A 17,294-nucleotide genomic window follows, 5' to 3' on the forward strand; every position below is an offset into this window, starting at 1 on the left:
ATTGACAGCGCTCGATGCAGCCAGGCATGGATTGAGAATCCAGTGCATTGCAAGCAAAGTATTCTCCAAAGAATATTCTTAATTTCTTCTTTGATTAGTTTTATAAGATACTGATATCTGACAGAATATGTCATTTAGTAACCGAGGTAGAGGAGGACGTGGTGGACGTGGACGATCAGGCTTTGATCGGTCTTCAGAGAAGGGGAATCCAGGGTCACATTTTAGAACAGGTGTGCATGAGATTTTACACACACTCAGCAACACTCTGACTCTGTCTACAGGCTCAGCTGTTATCAGTCACTTAAACAACAGTACAGTGTAGGATCGAATAAACAGTGTGTACTGGGTATCTCCTAAACATGCTAAAGACCAGAGCTGTAGGCCTTCACTACAGCTACAGTAGCCTACAGCGAGTCGTCTCAGTTCGTGCACGTGGCGACGTGTAATCTACATGAGTCATGAACATAGATTGGCATTGTAACATCCTGAAGGCATGCCACAGAACATATCTCGATCTTGGCTGATAATTACAGGTGCACCTAAGGCTACAGCGGCAGGAGTCTGTGTATGTAATGCTATCCCCAAATTTTTCAGATCCTGAGGAGAGAACAACCCCCAGAAGTGATTTAGATGACCAGACGTTAGGGTATTATAGAAGAGTCGCTGAAACTCTTGAGGAATTTGAAGGAAATGAAGAAGAAAAAGGTACTTGGCATTAGCAATCATTGATCATACTAAAAGCATAAGTTTACTTTCTGTGCAAAAAGACCATTAAAGAAGACCAAATCATAGGTTTTGAAAAGAAAAATAATGAATTGTTCGGATTGTGAACCATTGTTATGGCTTTCTTATAGTTTCATGTATAGTTACACCCATTTTAGAGTCGTTTTTGTCTTGGGTATTGGAGAATGTACGAGAAGATTTGAGAGGGTATGAAGGCCATTTTGGGGGTCAGCAACTGCCATGAGAGCAGTAGCCTTGGTTAAGTTTAATTCCTGACTACCGGTATTTACAAATTTCAGATTTGTTTCTGAGCAATGTATTCAACCAGATGGAGACTGAAGCTGGAAAAGTGGCAAAAGACAAAACTGTCAGTCATATCGTTGAGAAACTGCTAAATTGCTGTGGTGAAAGACACTTGGTGTCATTCATGGGTGCCTTGGCTGAGCAGTGGACCGATCTATGTACCAGTAAATTTGGTAGCCACATACTTCAGACTCTTTGTGAAAATATCTTCAAGACCTTGTGTGACAAAAAGAAGGATGCTGAAAAGAAAACGAGGAAAAATCTTCTGCGTAATTTCGCTGCATTGTGCGGTGTGCTTTTGGAGAACTTTGATGAATTTGTGAAGAATATGTATGCCAGTCATATAGTACGTGTCGCCATTGAGGTGTCTGGAGGGGTCAAGGTCGACGATAAGGTGCTTCGGAGTCGATTCTCAAGAGATCAAAGAAAGCAACATCAAGGTGAATTTCAGTTTTTTTGGCAAAATAAGTTTAATCAGAAATCTCTGTGGTCGGTCTTCATTGTGAAAAGCAGTCAGAAGTGTTTAATCAGTAGCTTTTCATACTTTTGAAAACTCGTACTTCTGCCAAACAGATTATGCGCGAGACTTCATCAAATCTGTGTACTGCCTGATTGTCCCTTTGAACAATTATTAGTTAATCGTCCTCAAATCCTTTTCAGCACAAACTAAGGATGCTTCACTATCGATGTCGTATCAACCAACGCCAGAACTTCTAGAGATATTTGACGCTTTCAAAGACAAGATATTAGAAAGGGAGGACATAAATGGTTAGTATTCATTTGCTGCCTGCCGGCCATTATGCTTTGCAATCTGGGAAACAATTATGACAAAGAGCCTTTCCAAAGTCTCATCGAGGTACGACTGATCTAGAAACAACAACATTTTGACGCTCCTGCCTTATTTCTCCATCATTGTCTCTTCTCTTTTCTAGATCTGGTCTACAGTCATATATCAGGTCCAGTGCTACAGACCTTACTCTTGGTCACTGAGAAACAGAATCCAAAACTGTGCAAAAAATGCTGCAAGAAACTCATCAAAAAGCACGACGTATTCGCCAAAACTAAAAAAGAACAACTTGCCCCAGGATATGAAATCGAGTAAGTACTTTAACCCTCGGGTTTCTTTCATTGGGAAGAATATGTGATACGCTTTGATCCCTCCTGTTGTTTTATAATTACTATGATTGACAGCCAGTTAAGTCAGTTAATTAAATCAACAGTAAGACAATGTTTTAGATCTAATGACTCGATTATTTTGCAGCATTTCATGTGTTGTTTCACACGAGACCAGTTCCCATCTGGTGGACCTCCTTATTCACCTCGTGACAGCAGACGTCTTCAATGAACTGTTCACATCCCACTTCAAGGGAAAGCTGTTGGATTATTGTCTACATCACATTGGAAACTTTGTGATTCAGAAAATATTAGCGAGAGTGAACCAAGAACAGGTAAGCATAAATAATGTGTTGTTTACATATTTTGATTGTTAGGCAGCCTGATGTTCGGGTGTGTTTGCTCGCATCTGTAAGATTTTGACCTGACATGAATTGGGTTATCTTTTCCATACATCTCCTTCTACATCTATTTATGAATGGCACCAGTCTCCCTGTACCTGATATGAATTTGTCCCAATGGCATAGGGCTAGAAAGTACATCCTGGATATTGAATTTAGGTTTGGAGCGACAAGGGCAAAGAACCAGTGATTACTGGCTGAAAAAAGAACCTGAACCTAATCTACATTCCACCTGCCAAAGCATTGTTATTTCTGTATTTTCCTTAGTTTGAAGAGATATTTGATGAAATGAAATCACATATTGAAGACCTCCTGGCAAGCAACCGTGAAGGAGTCCTGGTCAAGCTGGCAGAGGCGGCAGTGCGACTTGGTACAAAGCAAGAGAAGTTCCTCAAGGTGTTGATGAAAGCGTTCCACTGCTACAAGCCCCCAGAGAGACAGAGTAAATGCGTCCACCTGATTGCCTCCATGTCCACTTATGAAATCTTCTATAAGTTGCCTCAGAGCGATGATGAAAAAGGGTCGGATAAGGAAGATAAGAAGGAGGTTTGTACGTCTTGTCGGTTTTGTCAAGATGGTGACATCTGTCCCCAAGTCCGAATACAGAAATTCCCGAACATCAAGAATCGTCATTGCCTATTGACGTCATTTGTTCCACGTTCATTACTCAGTTCCCTGCAGTAACTTCTTCTCAATGAAATGTGAAGCATAACTTTTCATGCACATGCGACCTTGACAAGAAACCAACTTTTCTGCAAATTTCTGTCTCTTTCCAGCCAGCCAAAAATACACCAGTACCCTTACTAACAGAGATCAACTACCATGGTGCAATGTTACTTCAGCAGCTCGTACAGTTTGGTAACCCCAAGTTGCTGGTCTTGAGCTTTGTCGATCTTAAGCCAGTGGAAGTACGGAACATGGCGGCAGATCCTAAGGGAAATCATGTGATAGAGGCTTTACTGAAGAGTACCACAATCGGTGAGAAGACCAGGGATGTAGTCTATAATAAACTAAAGGTCAGTATGGTGTGTTACGTTTAGTGTTGTTTGAAAAATGGAATCGTTGATGATCATACAAGAGGGCTATCTTATGGGTATCAACGGTGTTTCAGAAAGACTTTTTAACTAACAACTTCAAGTAATTATGTCTCTTTTCAGGGCTGGTATGCTGACCTAGCGTGTGATAGAAGTGGAAGTCGGACGGTGGACGCCCTATGGAACCACGCCACCATCAAACAGAAGACGATAATGGCCGAGGACTTGTCCAAGCATGAGGCCAGGCTGACCGGTGATAAATTCGGTAGCTTCGTGCATCGGAATTGTGGCCTGCATCACTTCATGTATCGGCGGAAAGACTGGCAGGAGATGCAGACAGGAGAGATAAGGAAGAGGAAACTCTTCCAGGATATCATTGGCAATGACAGTAGGTCGACTTCATTTCTTTCAACTGAAACTAAGGTGTTGTCTTGTCACATCACATTGTTCTAGTATTGTTCAAGTCAGGAAGGCATCAATGTCTTAAAATATCATTTCCCTACTGCCCTTTCAGCTGCTCCCAAACCAAAGAAGAGAAAGAAGGTGAAAGTGGAAGACAGTGAGGAAGAAGACTCAAGCCTGCTGATGAAGGATGAGGTGGGTGGTGACATATACGTAATGTTTCATCTCATTCCTTGTTAGTGCATCGTACACAGAGTGACCCGACTTTTATTCCATGCAAAATTGGCTGGTCTCTTCTGACTTTGAGGCTTGGTTTGATTTCCGAGTCTCCTTCTCCAAGATGTCTTGCCAGCCCAGGCTCTATGTTAGTAGAAAAGGCTTACTGTTGTTCTCTCTTGATCGATTTTCATACTTCTTTCAGGATTTTGAAAAACCCACTGCCATGTTTGAGAAAGCTTCAGGAAGTGTTTCTTCCAGTACCAAGGGTAAAGAAAGGACTAAAAAGAAGAAGAAATCGAAAAAGAGTGAATAGCCTGGTATATTTTTGAACCAAATGGCTGCTTGAGCCAAGTGCTCAATGGAAACAGTGATTCCAGTGGTGTTCGGCCTTTTATCTCCTGCCTACATTTGTAAAGAAGTGTCGCAATTTTGCAGAATAAATCTTTCGGTACAAGATACATGTCATGTTTTTGTCTTGTGTAATATTTTCACTGCATTCTCCATTACATGGTGGCTGTGGTCTGTGATTGGATCAGTATCCTAGGATGGCCACCTCTCTTAAATTGCCCTTCATACCTGTCTTGATGACTTGTTATTCATGCACAAGTGGTCAGGTTACGTACGTCCATGAACATCCAGAACTATTGACCACGGAACCTCTGTCCAGAATGTGACAGTGTCCTTTAATAAAAGTTGTCCCCAAGGACTTGGTTGGACCATAGACAGGTTGGGAGAGAAGTCTTGGGGACCAGTGAAAGGTCAAGTTTTGTGGCCAGATGGTTTGATGGACAATGTCACAACCTCACCATAAGGAATTTCAGAGTGGGAAGGCTGACAACTTTCCGAGTACAATGAAGATACTGGGTCGGTTTCTTACCACGTGAGGTGATGACAAGAGCTCACTAGAATAATGAAGAGACAACATCTAAGGTATAACAAGACAGCTTTACAATGTATTCAAACACATTCATGTCCTTTCAAGAAGTAGCCTCTACTTTAACAGAACAAGAAATCGAACTATTCATGTCTTTGCTAAAGCCCAAGGCATAAACGAATGCCAAATACTTTTGACTGTCCAATCAAGTCTGATAAATGCACTCTGGTAGGATGATCCATTTCAAATGCAATAACTTTCAAGATGATCACATAGTGCATGATAGACCACTCATAAAACATATCCTCATGGTAAGTATTGTCTTTCAACTCGCATCGAAGCACCAACACTGCAGAATAGATGTGTCCTATCCAGCTCTGTGAAATGCGTGATCTTCTGCTCCAGCGGCCTCATCTGCTATATCGTGGGTATCGTGGGTATTGTCCTTGACGTCAGGTTCGTTTGGCTCTTGAGGATCTAAGCACCCATTGTTGGTGATCTTTAGGATGTCAAAAATATCACATGCTTCCCCTGAAAATGAAACAACACAGTGATTGCTCATGGATAGCATATGATGTGGGAAAACAAGACATCCACAAACCACTTGAGGAATGTTGGCCTCATGATGACCAAAACCTTGTACTGAAGATCACAATGGAGAAGCCTACGTACAACCAGCCTAAAGCGTCCTTCAACTTTCCAGACATAATCAGGGACAATGTCACAATCAACCGATCACAACAGATTCATGAAATAGAATACTAAGGACAATGGCAAACAAAGCACATCTTTGTCAGTCAGTGAGAGCCGATACTGTGGTTGTGATCATCAATGCAGCCAAGGTCGCCCTGATCTGGAAATGGCATTATTCATACATGCATTACCTTCTGGGATGGAATAACCTCTGGCCAGTCCTCTTGGATTCGAGGGTGTCACACAGTCCAAGTTGACCTCCTTCCTCAAACACTTGTCCAAGTCGACTGCACTGAAGAAAGCCACAGACTGCAATGAAAAACAATACAAATATAAAACACTAGAATATTTTGGGCTCAAATCTATGGGAGCAAGGTAACACCGTAATCATATCACAAAGCACAGTTATCTTTTGGAATTTGCTCAGGCATTTAGATGATTTCAAGACTCCTTTGAGTGACCTACCTGAGGTAAATCTCCCATATTCAGCTTGTGAGCAAACATGGATCGTGTCAGCAGGTTGGTGATCTGAAGTGCCAGAGCTGCTCGGAACCTGTCCTCACTCTTGACGAGATACCGCACCTCGTCATGGATACTGATGCAAAATCGCCCGCTTATCTTGTACTTGTCAAACATCCATCGCATGCTCACTAGCATCAGGTGAAGGTAGTCGACAGCAGAACTCTGGACAACCCAGTTGACACGGCTCGTTTTGAACTAAAAGAGGAACAGATGCAATGTTGACATTTTCACATTCTCAAATCAAATGCACTCCAATGCTTATGTTACATTAGTTGGACTGTCACATCTATGTATGAAATTCCCCATTTAACAGTATTTTTGGTGTAGTTAGAGCAAACATCACATCTTATAATTGCACTCAAGTTATCAAGGCAAAGGGCTATCAAAATAATACTCACGTAACCTTTCACACTCTGAGACTCCAATGACTTGCTAATGGCACAATTAAGCACCGGCGTCTTCGGCTCATCAGACAACGCGATGCTCTCGAGCTTGTTAAACATCTCCGATTCACTGCAATAACAACGTCACAAAGACAACTAAAGGACTCTCAATTCCATAGCTTATTATCACACAGTTGCATTATTTTCCTTTCCAAGATTGCCATTTCATCTGGCCGGCCAATCTCAATGGAGCTGTAAACCAACTTCGGTTGGTGTCGACATACATGTATGATGACTTCATTGTCATTACAACTTCTTCACAAACTTAAAATTAGTTTATCAACTTACGTTCCTCCAGCCCACTTGGCCTTCCTTTCTCCACTGTCAAGGGTTCTGGAAATGAAATGGGGTAAACCAGTATAATCAAATCATCGAGAGGGGTAATGTGGTCTAGTCATTGGCTGGACCTGACACTTTGCTTTTAACCTTGGGCAAGAGTGAGTGGCTAGTGATGAACTACTCCCAGACCAAAGACATCAGTTGAATTTTGCCACATTGGCATTCACCAGGCCAATAGAGAGACAAAAACAGAATCAAATCAATTTGACCTTAGCATAAACTGATCAAACTTCGGCAAATTGACCAGTCTAGTTGAACCATGAACTATCTATCATAAACTTACACAAACTGCCTTGTCCCTTTCGTAGCTTTGAACATCTTCTTTACATTGGCTTCAGCTTCTTTTGGAGTCAGACGATGGTTAAACTGAACAAGGAGCCTCTCAGCGAATGGTCGGCCTGCTCCGTAGATCCTGCTGTAATTCACAACCTGAAATGAATTCAAACAGTCAGTATCCACCACTGATTTCTGCTGAAGACCAATCCATCTATCCAGGGAACCTGTGCCTACCTTTGCATTGTCTCTGCTGATGCCCATGAGTTGGGCAGTCTTGCTATGAAGATCAGAGCCGTCACTTTTCTTCCCTTGGAGTGTCATCCATCCAAACGCTGTCGACCCTAAAGTAACCGAGATTTTTCATGAGAGCTATTTCTGTACTACATGTACAGCAGTCCATACATTCTACCTCTGCTTCTTCTGACTTAGATATGAACATCCATTTCTAAATATTGCTGTCATCACCAAGACGACTGTCTGTTCAAGGTCTCTGTGACTTCACCAATGTTTGACCTCAACATACATGTATGTTTCCTTCAAGCTTGTCTGTTATCTCTAACTTGTGAAAGCTGGCAAGATGACTTCTGGGGGCCGGTCAGCTCCTTGGCAAACCACTGGACTTCCAGAAAACTTCTCATTTGACCTACCGTGGATTTTCGTGTGGTAAGAATCACCCAAAATGGCGGCAATCCAGAGTTCCTGAGAATCAACATCTGCCCCTACGAAGTGATAACCAGGAGGTGCCTGAATCATTGCCTTCAACTCACTGCCAATACGATCGGACTGAATGTACAGAAATGAAAAATAACTAGGGTCTACTACTGCCCAAACAGTAGGACAGACAGGTGCCATGCACACAGCCAAGTTAGGATGGAGACTACCCACAATCAAGAACAAATGCCAGGTTGGATTTCAAAATGTTTGCCTGACGTAACTTCCAGATTGAGCTGTAAGATAAGTTTGAGGTAACTTTTACACTCATTTCAATACTGACGCTTTGGGTATCATACAAGTTTACTTACATAAGCATTACTGGCGGTCATCCAAGTTGGTTCAACAGCCCTGCGCGTCACAGTACCGGCAGTCACAACTCTTGGTAATATAGCACCATAGATTCCATTCTCATCATAATCTTCAGACCTTCAATGAAATACAAATAAACCATTACATTGCATTTAAAGACATGACGGGAGAGGCACTAGTGGCATCCCCCCATGGGAGGGCAGACATTGAGCTAGCATGTCACAAATAAAACGATTACCAGTAAGGGCAGGAACTACAAAGATGCCCTTCATTGTTTTTAATTAGAGGACCTCTAACTTACTGTTTTACTGCTTCTGGTAAATCCTTCTTCCTCAGCCAAACTGCCATCTGTTTCCTGAAAGAAATCCATCAACATCAATACTCTATTCTAAACTTCCTTTGTATCTCTTTCTAAGAGCAGATGGTCTTGGTAACTCCAACGAGACCATCATAGGTTATACTTTTCACTGATTAGAAGACATTTTACAAATGAAATTGAACCGGCATATTGAACAACAGCCAATTCTGCCGTCATATTCGGATTCAGACTATGAAATTGATCTCTCATATCCAGATCCTGACCAATCCTTTCATTAACTTGGGTGGAAAGTGCAGATAGAAATCTTACAGTGTTTACCTAATTCGGTCCCGGTTGTTGTTCCAGTAGGCACAGACTTTACTCAGCTTCAGCACCCGGGCTGCCTCCCCGGAACAAGCCTTTAGAGTACCATCTTCTATCTTATTCAGAAACGTCTTGGACAGGGGATTGCCAACGTTCTTGTCAGTGCCATCCTAGAATAAGCCAACAAAACTAAAACCACATAGTAGACATAATCTTCTTCTGAGCATTCAATGATTAAACAGGACAAGTGACGAGGTTAAGATGCCTTGGAGTTTAAGACGAGGTTGTAGGCCCCCCCCCCACTCACACTAAACCTTACTAGGTTATCAACCGAGCACAGACCTCACCTTGTGAGGAATCCTGAAGAACCACGATCCTAAGATGTTATCAGTCGTCTCATATGGCCCATCACCATTATGGAAAAACGGCTTCTCTCCAGAATCCTCGACTTTAAGATTCCTCCTCTTCATCCAATTGGCTTTCTTCTTCTGTATCTGATCTCGTGTCTTAGAATCGGCATTCTCTTCTTTCCATCTCTTTAAGTTTATCAACATATCTCTGAGCGAATCTGAGCTCTCATCCGTAATCTCCATAAGCAGGTTGTTCAGATTATTGGTAAAATGAGAGGTACTTGCTGACCCTGCTGCTGGAGAGTCACTATCAGAAGATGTCTTGTTCTTCTCAGCTTCTTCAATGACAGTCTTTGAGAATAATTTGTACAAAGACCTATAAAGGAATCACAAAACATTAACTGTGTATCTAGTAAAGTCAGTTGTTCTTTCAGGACTGAAGGACAGTCCACATCAGAAGAACATGTTAAAACCACATCAGGTTACACTCCCTGCCTGGACATAGACACTCAGCTACAGAGAACCAAAAGACAGTGAAGTGCAAAGAACGTCAGTTCTGTTATGAAACCAGACAAAACCACAGGTATCATAAGAAATGAAAGCCAGCAACTCACTTCACAGGGAATGCCGAAACGTCTTCAGCATTGACACCAGACATTATGAGATGCTCCAGTTTGGGATCGTTCCTCCCAGGGATGAGATAACCCCAGCCCAATGTCTCATCATAGTGAAGAGGGTAGCCATCCCAAGTTAAACGCAGGATCTTGGCCGTAGCTCGAGTAGCTGTGCTGATCTTGGATGGTCCTGGTATGTAGTTTTCATCGTTAGGCTTCAGACAGAGTTCACGGTACCATCTGTTAATAAGATTATAAAACGTGGTCAGATATCTGCACAATTTAGAAATTCATGTAATGCACTGAAGGCCTTAAACTGCAACTGCATTCTCTTTGGCTTTACTATTTGTTTTAAAGAGGAGACATCTGAACCAGGGAGATCTCACATTTGTGTCTCGGTCTGAAACAGAACATCCAGTCAAACAGACTGAGGTTGGAAATACAAAGTTGAAACTGAAACCTAAACTTACCCTGGATATCCGGGCATGTGAGGACGGGTTTTGTACAAGCTCTTTGATGTGTCCAGGACTTTCTGTAGCTTTTCTTCATCCGTCAACTTCTTTTCCTGAAAGAACAAAGAATAATGTAATGAAAAATAAAGGAGACATCATTCATACGTTCATGGACACATCTTTAGTTGTAGACACAAAATTGGTGGAAAAATTAACAAAAGATTTGATGAGCACTGAATCCTACCTTCTCAGCTTTTTCTGCAGCGAGAACTTTAGCTGTTTTCTTGGGAGGTTTCTTGATTTTTATGTCCTTTGTTGACCAATCCAGGTCCCACAACCACGGGTCCTTTTTGAACCTGAAACAGAGTGACATTCATGTGAGGGTAAGCAAGCAAGACTTATTGCTCTCTGTCCTCACTAGGGAGCTGGTAAAGGAAGATGCATCAATGAAGCTGATAACATGTCATTAACGCTACCAATAAAGTTAACTTACTGGTCGTTTTTAACAAGTGCCACAGCATCGTTGGCAGCCTTCATCAGCAGTAGCTTCAACTCCCGCTTGAAATCATTGAACGTTGCCTCACTTTCTGCAATGTACTTCTCCCAGTTGTAATTGACAGGTAAATAGGCCGTCCCCATCTCCAGCATACCGGCGAAGGTGACAGGATGCTGAAATCTAGAAATAAAACATTGTCTTTAGCCGTAACAAGCTTTATCTACTCGATCAATCCCAGCTGTGGAAACGAAGTTCAAACATTCAAACAGTCAACAACAAAGATTCATTTGAAGATTTTCCTCTCAGCTTTTTCCAGGGAATGGGTTGACTTTGTACTTGAACATACCTTTTGAAGAATTCCGGCCATAGTTTTTTGTGGACTTCATGAGTTGCTTTTACGTCATTGGCACAATATTCCATTAGTTCCTGAAAACAGATGTTACAGATCAAAACACTTCCAAAGTCAGAATCACTTTACAACTGGTTCCAACAATGAGTACAACAGATAATGACATGAAAACCATCCATTACAGTTAACAGGCTCACTGGCCTCTTTGTTGCCCGATTATACTTAAACTTTCAACACTATTGGCAATACCTGGAAATTTTCCCTAACATCTGTCATGGTCCCTTTCAAAAACACATCGCGAGCTTCCTTCTTGAGATCTGGACCTCCACAATGGTTCTTGTGAACAGCTGCTAGATTATTCAATGACCCTGTGATAAACCACTCTTCATCCTAAAACACAAAGGGTCAACACTGAAAACCAGTATCTACATGTATGAATAAGTTTATGAAAACAAGAAATGACATCAAGACAGGACACAAGTAAAGACTTGGGGTTTCATCCTTGAGCTTATTATCCACATGCACGACTGCATCCAATCTTATCAGCAGCAGCTGTAAGCCCATGGCTGAGATTGAAGTTGGCAGATTTTAGACTTGGCCAAAAAGCGATTTCTTTCACCAACCTCAATGCGAGCTCCTTCCAGTCGTTCCTTCATTTCGGTGAGCTCCTTCCTCTCACCGGACCCACCACTCTTGGCCGCATTATACAGCAGACGCTGATGGCTAGTGAAGCCTGCTACCGCAATATGGAAGGACATCGTGTCAACAAATCTGGTTTTGCCATTCTAAAACATAGAAGCAGTGAGCATCATATGAGCAGGGTGAAAGAGGGTCTTTAAGAAGTTAATTTCAAAGGTCTGGTAGAAGCTTTCGCACAGTCACATTTGTTTAGCTTCCGCTACGTTTGGGGAGTTTGTACTCAATAAAGAAAACTGGTGGCCTAATGCCCAATAAGGATGTGGATTTTGACTTGCTACTAAAAGTGTTGTTGAAATCATATGATACAGATGAAGGCAGGTTTTATACTGGATAGGGAGAACTTACATCGATGTAATACTGTTCTTTGACAAATGATCTGTCAAAACTGACATTATGGCCGACCACTACTTTCTCTCGAGGCTCACTCCCAGGTAGCTCTAAAGGAATCAAGCAGTTTGGATCCATCCTTGTTGACATTTTAAGCTTGACATTCTCATCGATCAGTCTTTCACTGCACCATGAGTACCTAGAATCGAAAATCATGAAGGTATATTTTCAAAGAACCTTGGTCTTTCGAGTAGCCTGTACAGTGTAAAAGAGATATTTTGCAAATAGTGCTTGTGCGGAACTGAACTTACCATGCCTTTGATGAAGCAGCAGTTGCCATGGTAGGGTAATGACCTTCACCAACCACCAACTCAATATCAAACACCAACCCATCCTCCAATGGCGCAGCAACTTTAGAGACGACACCATCTTTGTACATTGTCCACCCCGAAGTGTATTCCCAAATCAGTGGCATAGGCGGCAAGCAGCATTTCGAAAGATGATCACCTAATTCTCTGTACGTTTTCGTCTGTTCGGAAGCGAGGTTCCTAAAGTGACTATCGAGGTCCTGCCCTTTCAATTCTGGCAATTCAAAGTCCACATCAGACAGGACTGTAGAATCAGTGATTTTCAAGCCATGTTTACCAAGGGATTTTTCAATTTCGTCCCTCACGTCTTTGGAACTTTCCTTCACTTGATTTCCACCAAAAACTTGTTCATACAATGGTTGTGAAAGTAACTGTATTCCTATTGGATTTAATCTTGGATCTTGACTCACTTTTCCTGTTTTAGCAGACGACACTGAGTCAACAACAGTTTCTTCATTTTCATGACGACTTCCTACATCAGTAGCAAAATACCTTTGAGATTTCTTTATGATTATGATAGGATTAAAGTTGGTAGATTTTGGTTTGAAATAATTTACAATATTATGAAATCTGTGTTGACTTATATGAATCAGTCTCAACATTTTTAATCTGGAGGTGTCCAATAATCAACACTTGTACTAGTTGTAGTCACTGGCAACAGGTACTTAGTTTGTTACCTGTAAGGAGAAAAAAGATAATCAGGAAACAAATGACGGACATGTACGATCATGTCCATGCATCTTTATCGACCTTTTCGAAGAAGTCTGTTTCGGCGCTGACCAGTCATGCTTTTCAACCCGAACAGATGGTCACTGTGACTTGTGTATGGCATTGCCCGCAGTCGGCTTAGGCCTTAGAGTTAGACGTGTCCCGAGTGTGCGTATTTGATTTGTTACGACTCTGATTGTCTTTGACTTGTCAAGAAGGCCTATTATATTACCAGTTGGCGGCAGACTTTCGAAAGTGGTCCCTCACCACCGGCACCAATTCCAACAGATGTGTAGGCCTACACTGTATGTATACATAGTGTAAGATATCCAGCTCAATGAGATCCTCTGAGTCATGGCAATATGAGCTTTTCCATTTTTCAGCTGTCAAAGACAAAGTGGATGTAAACAATCATAAAAACATTCAAAATCTACCTAAATAAATCTTACCATTGCTTCTTAATCAAGCTCTACCATACATTATTTTGTATGGAGCATTTCCAGTAGACTTACTATTACGTAGATGACACAATCACCCAGATTTTTGCACTTTTGCAACAAAACAATTCAGCGCACATGTTTTTTGGTGCATCTCTATTTGACAGAAGTACCGCCAGCGTATTGCGCAATTAAAATGATCACGTGGTCGAACATGTGGTCGAACTATGCAAAGGCAGCAAAGGCGGGAAGTTTGAATTTCTCTGAATATGACGCACGTGCTTCTTATCCGCCTTGGCTGGCAAAATGAGCTCATATGAGGGGCTTAGTGGGTGTGCCGTGCTTCTTGAATCTTGAATCATAATCGTCATTGTCTCAGCATCACGGGCCGGCCCGAATCAGGCCCGGGGTAAGACCTTCGGCTTTGCTAGCGGTCGGCAGATGGGTTTCGCAGCCGTGAGTCACCTATTGACGACCCACTTGGCTCCTCCCTATAGTCTCCCGTCAATTTAGGACGGGCGAAATGACCTTTTACCCTCTAGACATCCTGGCCATAGCTATGCGCGGCCGTCATTGTGACGGACGTCCATTGGACCGGTTTTGCCCGCGGACAGGCGGGGGTATAGCCGGACATTTCTCCCCGTGACTATAAGTTAAGGCGATCCGGCGAACTTCAGCCTCAACAAGAATAACGCTACTTTTATCTGTTCATCTGTTTATTGCAACCTGTTTCATGTATATATATATATCACTAAAGAAAGCCTTAAACACAGCTGGACGAGATGAGTTATGTACATGTACATTTATTAATATTATTTTGATCAACGCACTTAACGATCCAGACGAAAAGCGAGGAAAACTTCTCGAGCCAAAGACGAGCACCACCCCGAGACGTGCGCGCCTTCTGGGCCATATTGCATCACGCCAAAAAAGTTTGATATTGGGTTTCAATCACACGTTCTCAGGTGCTTATCATTATGAGCACGTGAAGATGTCTCGGCACCAGCTATCACCTTGGGGGGTTTTCACCTCTTCACACCTGTTTATGTGTTCACTAGTCATGAGCCAATGATTTCAATTGTTATGTCATAACGCAGTTATCTTGAATGGCTTGGGGTCTTTTGTCTCTTTGCCTTTATGGCCTTTCCCTTTCTGACAGTGACACATTTTTTTGGTGGCATCTAGTTCAGTTTGTAAAGTCTTAAAGCTGTCTCCAAACTGTGACTTCTCCTTTTTCAGTTCGTCTATCTCCGCCGACTGAAGACTGCATGTCTCCACAAGTGATGTCATTTGTTGATCAACAGTCTCTAGCTGATTTTGTAAAACTTCCATCTGCTCCTGCAGACGACTTTCCCGTTTGACCATGTGACGTCTCTGCGCGTCCAACCTCAACTCTATCTCTTTTTTCATATCGTCAACCTTACTATCCATTTCTAATCGCATCATGTCCAAGGTCGACCTCAGCTCAGAGACGCAGCTGTGGTTATTAGTTTCAACTAAAGTCAGAATGGCCGCACCACAGCCCTTTGGACATGGCTTTGTCCTGAAGTCGCATACTTTGAGATGATCATCGCGGCTGCGACGCGAGAAGGACTTGTCACAACCCTCACACGGGCATTTGACAACAACATATCCGCATTCTGTCTCGTGCGCCTCCACGCTGCCAAGGCTGCAAACATGAGGACAGTCCGCCCTGTGGTTCTGACAGCGGATCTGAAGCTTCTCCAAGTCGTTCCTCATATACCGGAACAGCGGTCGAAGGTCTGAGCCCCAGAGATGACGTCTGTCCTCGGGACAGTTGTTTTCGTGGATGAGCCATTCCTGGATGCAGGCGGAACAATAGACATGTTCGCAAGGAGCCTGGACAGGATCTTTCAGAACGTCGCGACAGATGCTACACAGTAGCCCCTCGTTGATCGGCTGGACGAATCGTTCAATGTCATAACCCATTGTCTTCAAGTAGGAGGTACACCTGAAATAGCGAAACCGACGTTTAGACGAAGGACTACCACAAAATGGCGAAAGACAGTACTAACAAGAAACAAGAGACATCCTATTTTGTGACTGTAGTCTCCAATCTACATCGCTTTGCCGTTTCGAAACCGGTTGTCTCTTCACAAACCGATTGACCCCGCCTACACTGTATTCGAGTGTTGTCTTATTTGTGCTTCCATTTGTGATATTTGCCTATGTCCATCTTTTCAGTCTGTGTACACATTCACTCTTGATAAATCTTTTTTCACGCAAATGGGCGATGAGCAAACTGAGCTGCAATCCAGAGGGAGAGGTTCGGTCAAACACAAGTCTTTCGTCCTCTGGGGATAGTGATGACCGAACCATGAAAACACTGCGGTTGAGTGTATACATCTGGCGTACGAACGGGGCAAAGCCACGCGCCAACAAAAACTAACCTACATAGAAAAATGCCTATATGGTTTTCGGATCTTTGGCAACATTCATCAATAAATCATGGTTAATGTTATGAAGCCATATAGTAATGTGCTATAAGACTATAAAGCCAAGTAAAACACACAAACTAAGGCATAAGTTAATGGCTGACACATTAATAATGATTTTAAGTGCTTCCACAGGTGGTATTGTCGCCTTTCAGAGCTTCGAATGTGGTGTTCGACAGTCCGACCGACCACTTATTTATCGTCGAGGCGTTTCGAAAATAGAGAGTAACGTCAATTGTGACGTTGCGAAGCCCGCTACTACAAGCCGGTGTGTGCGCCACTGGTAATTCGAACTATTCCCAACCTCATAGTGAGGCATTACGACAACCACCAAAAAATCAAACCGTGGCTTTGAACGGTGTCATTTTTCAGAAATATCAACCCTATAATGATTTCTGATGAAAATGACAAAGAGAAGAGGTTCTCCAAGGTGTAGTCTGAGTCAGTTGTCAAAACACTGACATTGGAAAGCTCAGAGGCGTTAGAAATCGTTGCTGGCAAGTTCATATGACAATAAGCTTGCGACTCGTTCTTCTTACTGGGAAATAGTGTACTCTGAGGCAAAGTTGTCTCAAACCCACTGAATTCCAAGAGGGATGTCCTTCCTTCAGCCCGAGCCCCCACAAAGGTAACTCTCGACTTCAATATTAAACCGTTGTCTGATATCCATTAATATCTCTCATAACTTATTCCGAAACACATATGAAGTCAATCCATGGATTAATGTATATGTACTGGCAAAAGCTAACGATAAAAGCGAGTATATTTACCTTTTGGAAAGAGTCCACACTGGCCTTAGAAGTGGGCCTAGTTCACATTCAGAGGAATACATGTATGTATGTTGTCACATCAGACATTGTAAAAGTCAGGCGGGACATTATTGTGACGTGTTTGAACAAACATGTCAAAGGCAATGTTATTTACCATAACATGGATAGACATGACACATCCAGTAGAGACATATCACGCCCAGCAGAGATGGCACATCGAACAGAGACATAGTACACTCTGTAGCTACATATCACACTGCATTGACAAGGCACATCGAGTA

The 17,294-nt window shown here is 42.4% G+C and overlaps 3 protein-coding genes across 3 annotated transcripts; 1 reads left to right on the plus strand and 2 right to left on the minus strand.

Annotated features, from left to right (window-relative positions):
• Positions 1-31: 31 nt before the first annotated feature.
• On the plus strand, positions 32-4,638 carry LOC135495717 (nucleolar protein 9-like). Its single transcript, XM_064784587.1, has 11 exons — positions 32-230; positions 595-705; positions 1,023-1,466; positions 1,687-1,794; positions 1,959-2,124; positions 2,288-2,474; positions 2,808-3,086; positions 3,317-3,556; positions 3,698-3,962; positions 4,089-4,171; positions 4,398-4,638. The coding sequence occupies exons 1-11, from the start codon at positions 128-130 to the stop codon at positions 4,506-4,508; spliced, it is 2,097 nt and encodes a 698-aa protein (XP_064640657.1). The 5' UTR covers positions 32-127; the 3' UTR covers positions 4,509-4,638.
• A 517-nt stretch (positions 4,639-5,155) lies between these two features.
• LOC135495474 (DNA polymerase subunit gamma-1-like) lies at positions 5,156-13,924 on the minus strand. The gene is made up of 22 exons (XM_064784159.1): positions 13,800-13,924; positions 12,586-13,319; positions 12,293-12,473; positions 11,872-12,033; positions 11,498-11,638; positions 11,246-11,325; positions 10,897-11,079; positions 10,648-10,759; positions 10,422-10,516; positions 9,952-10,191; positions 9,335-9,713; positions 9,003-9,157; positions 8,667-8,720; positions 8,365-8,482; positions 7,990-8,125; positions 7,577-7,683; positions 7,350-7,495; positions 7,016-7,060; positions 6,683-6,797; positions 6,228-6,479; positions 5,954-6,071; positions 5,156-5,600 (listed from the first exon to the last, which is right to left on the minus strand). Exons 2-22 carry the CDS (start codon positions 13,242-13,244, stop codon positions 5,437-5,439), a joined length of 3,642 nt encoding a protein of 1,213 aa, XP_064640229.1. The 5' UTR covers positions 13,245-13,319; positions 13,800-13,924; the 3' UTR covers positions 5,156-5,436.
• A 592-nt stretch (positions 13,925-14,516) lies between these two features.
• Positions 14,517-17,069, minus strand: LOC135495938 (RING finger protein 151-like). The gene is made up of 2 exons (XM_064784973.1): positions 17,014-17,069; positions 14,517-15,759 (listed from the first exon to the last, which is right to left on the minus strand). The coding sequence occupies exon 2, from the start codon at positions 15,735-15,737 to the stop codon at positions 14,874-14,876; it is 864 nt and encodes a 287-aa protein (XP_064641043.1). The 5' UTR covers positions 15,738-15,759; positions 17,014-17,069; the 3' UTR covers positions 14,517-14,873.
• Between the last annotated feature and the right edge of the window lie 225 nt (positions 17,070-17,294).

The sequence above is a fragment of the Lineus longissimus genome, chromosome 11 (assembly GCF_910592395.1).
Source record: "Lineus longissimus chromosome 11, tnLinLong1.2, whole genome shotgun sequence".
Classification (NCBI taxonomy): Eukaryota; Metazoa; Nemertea; class Pilidiophora; order Heteronemertea; family Lineidae; genus Lineus; species Lineus longissimus.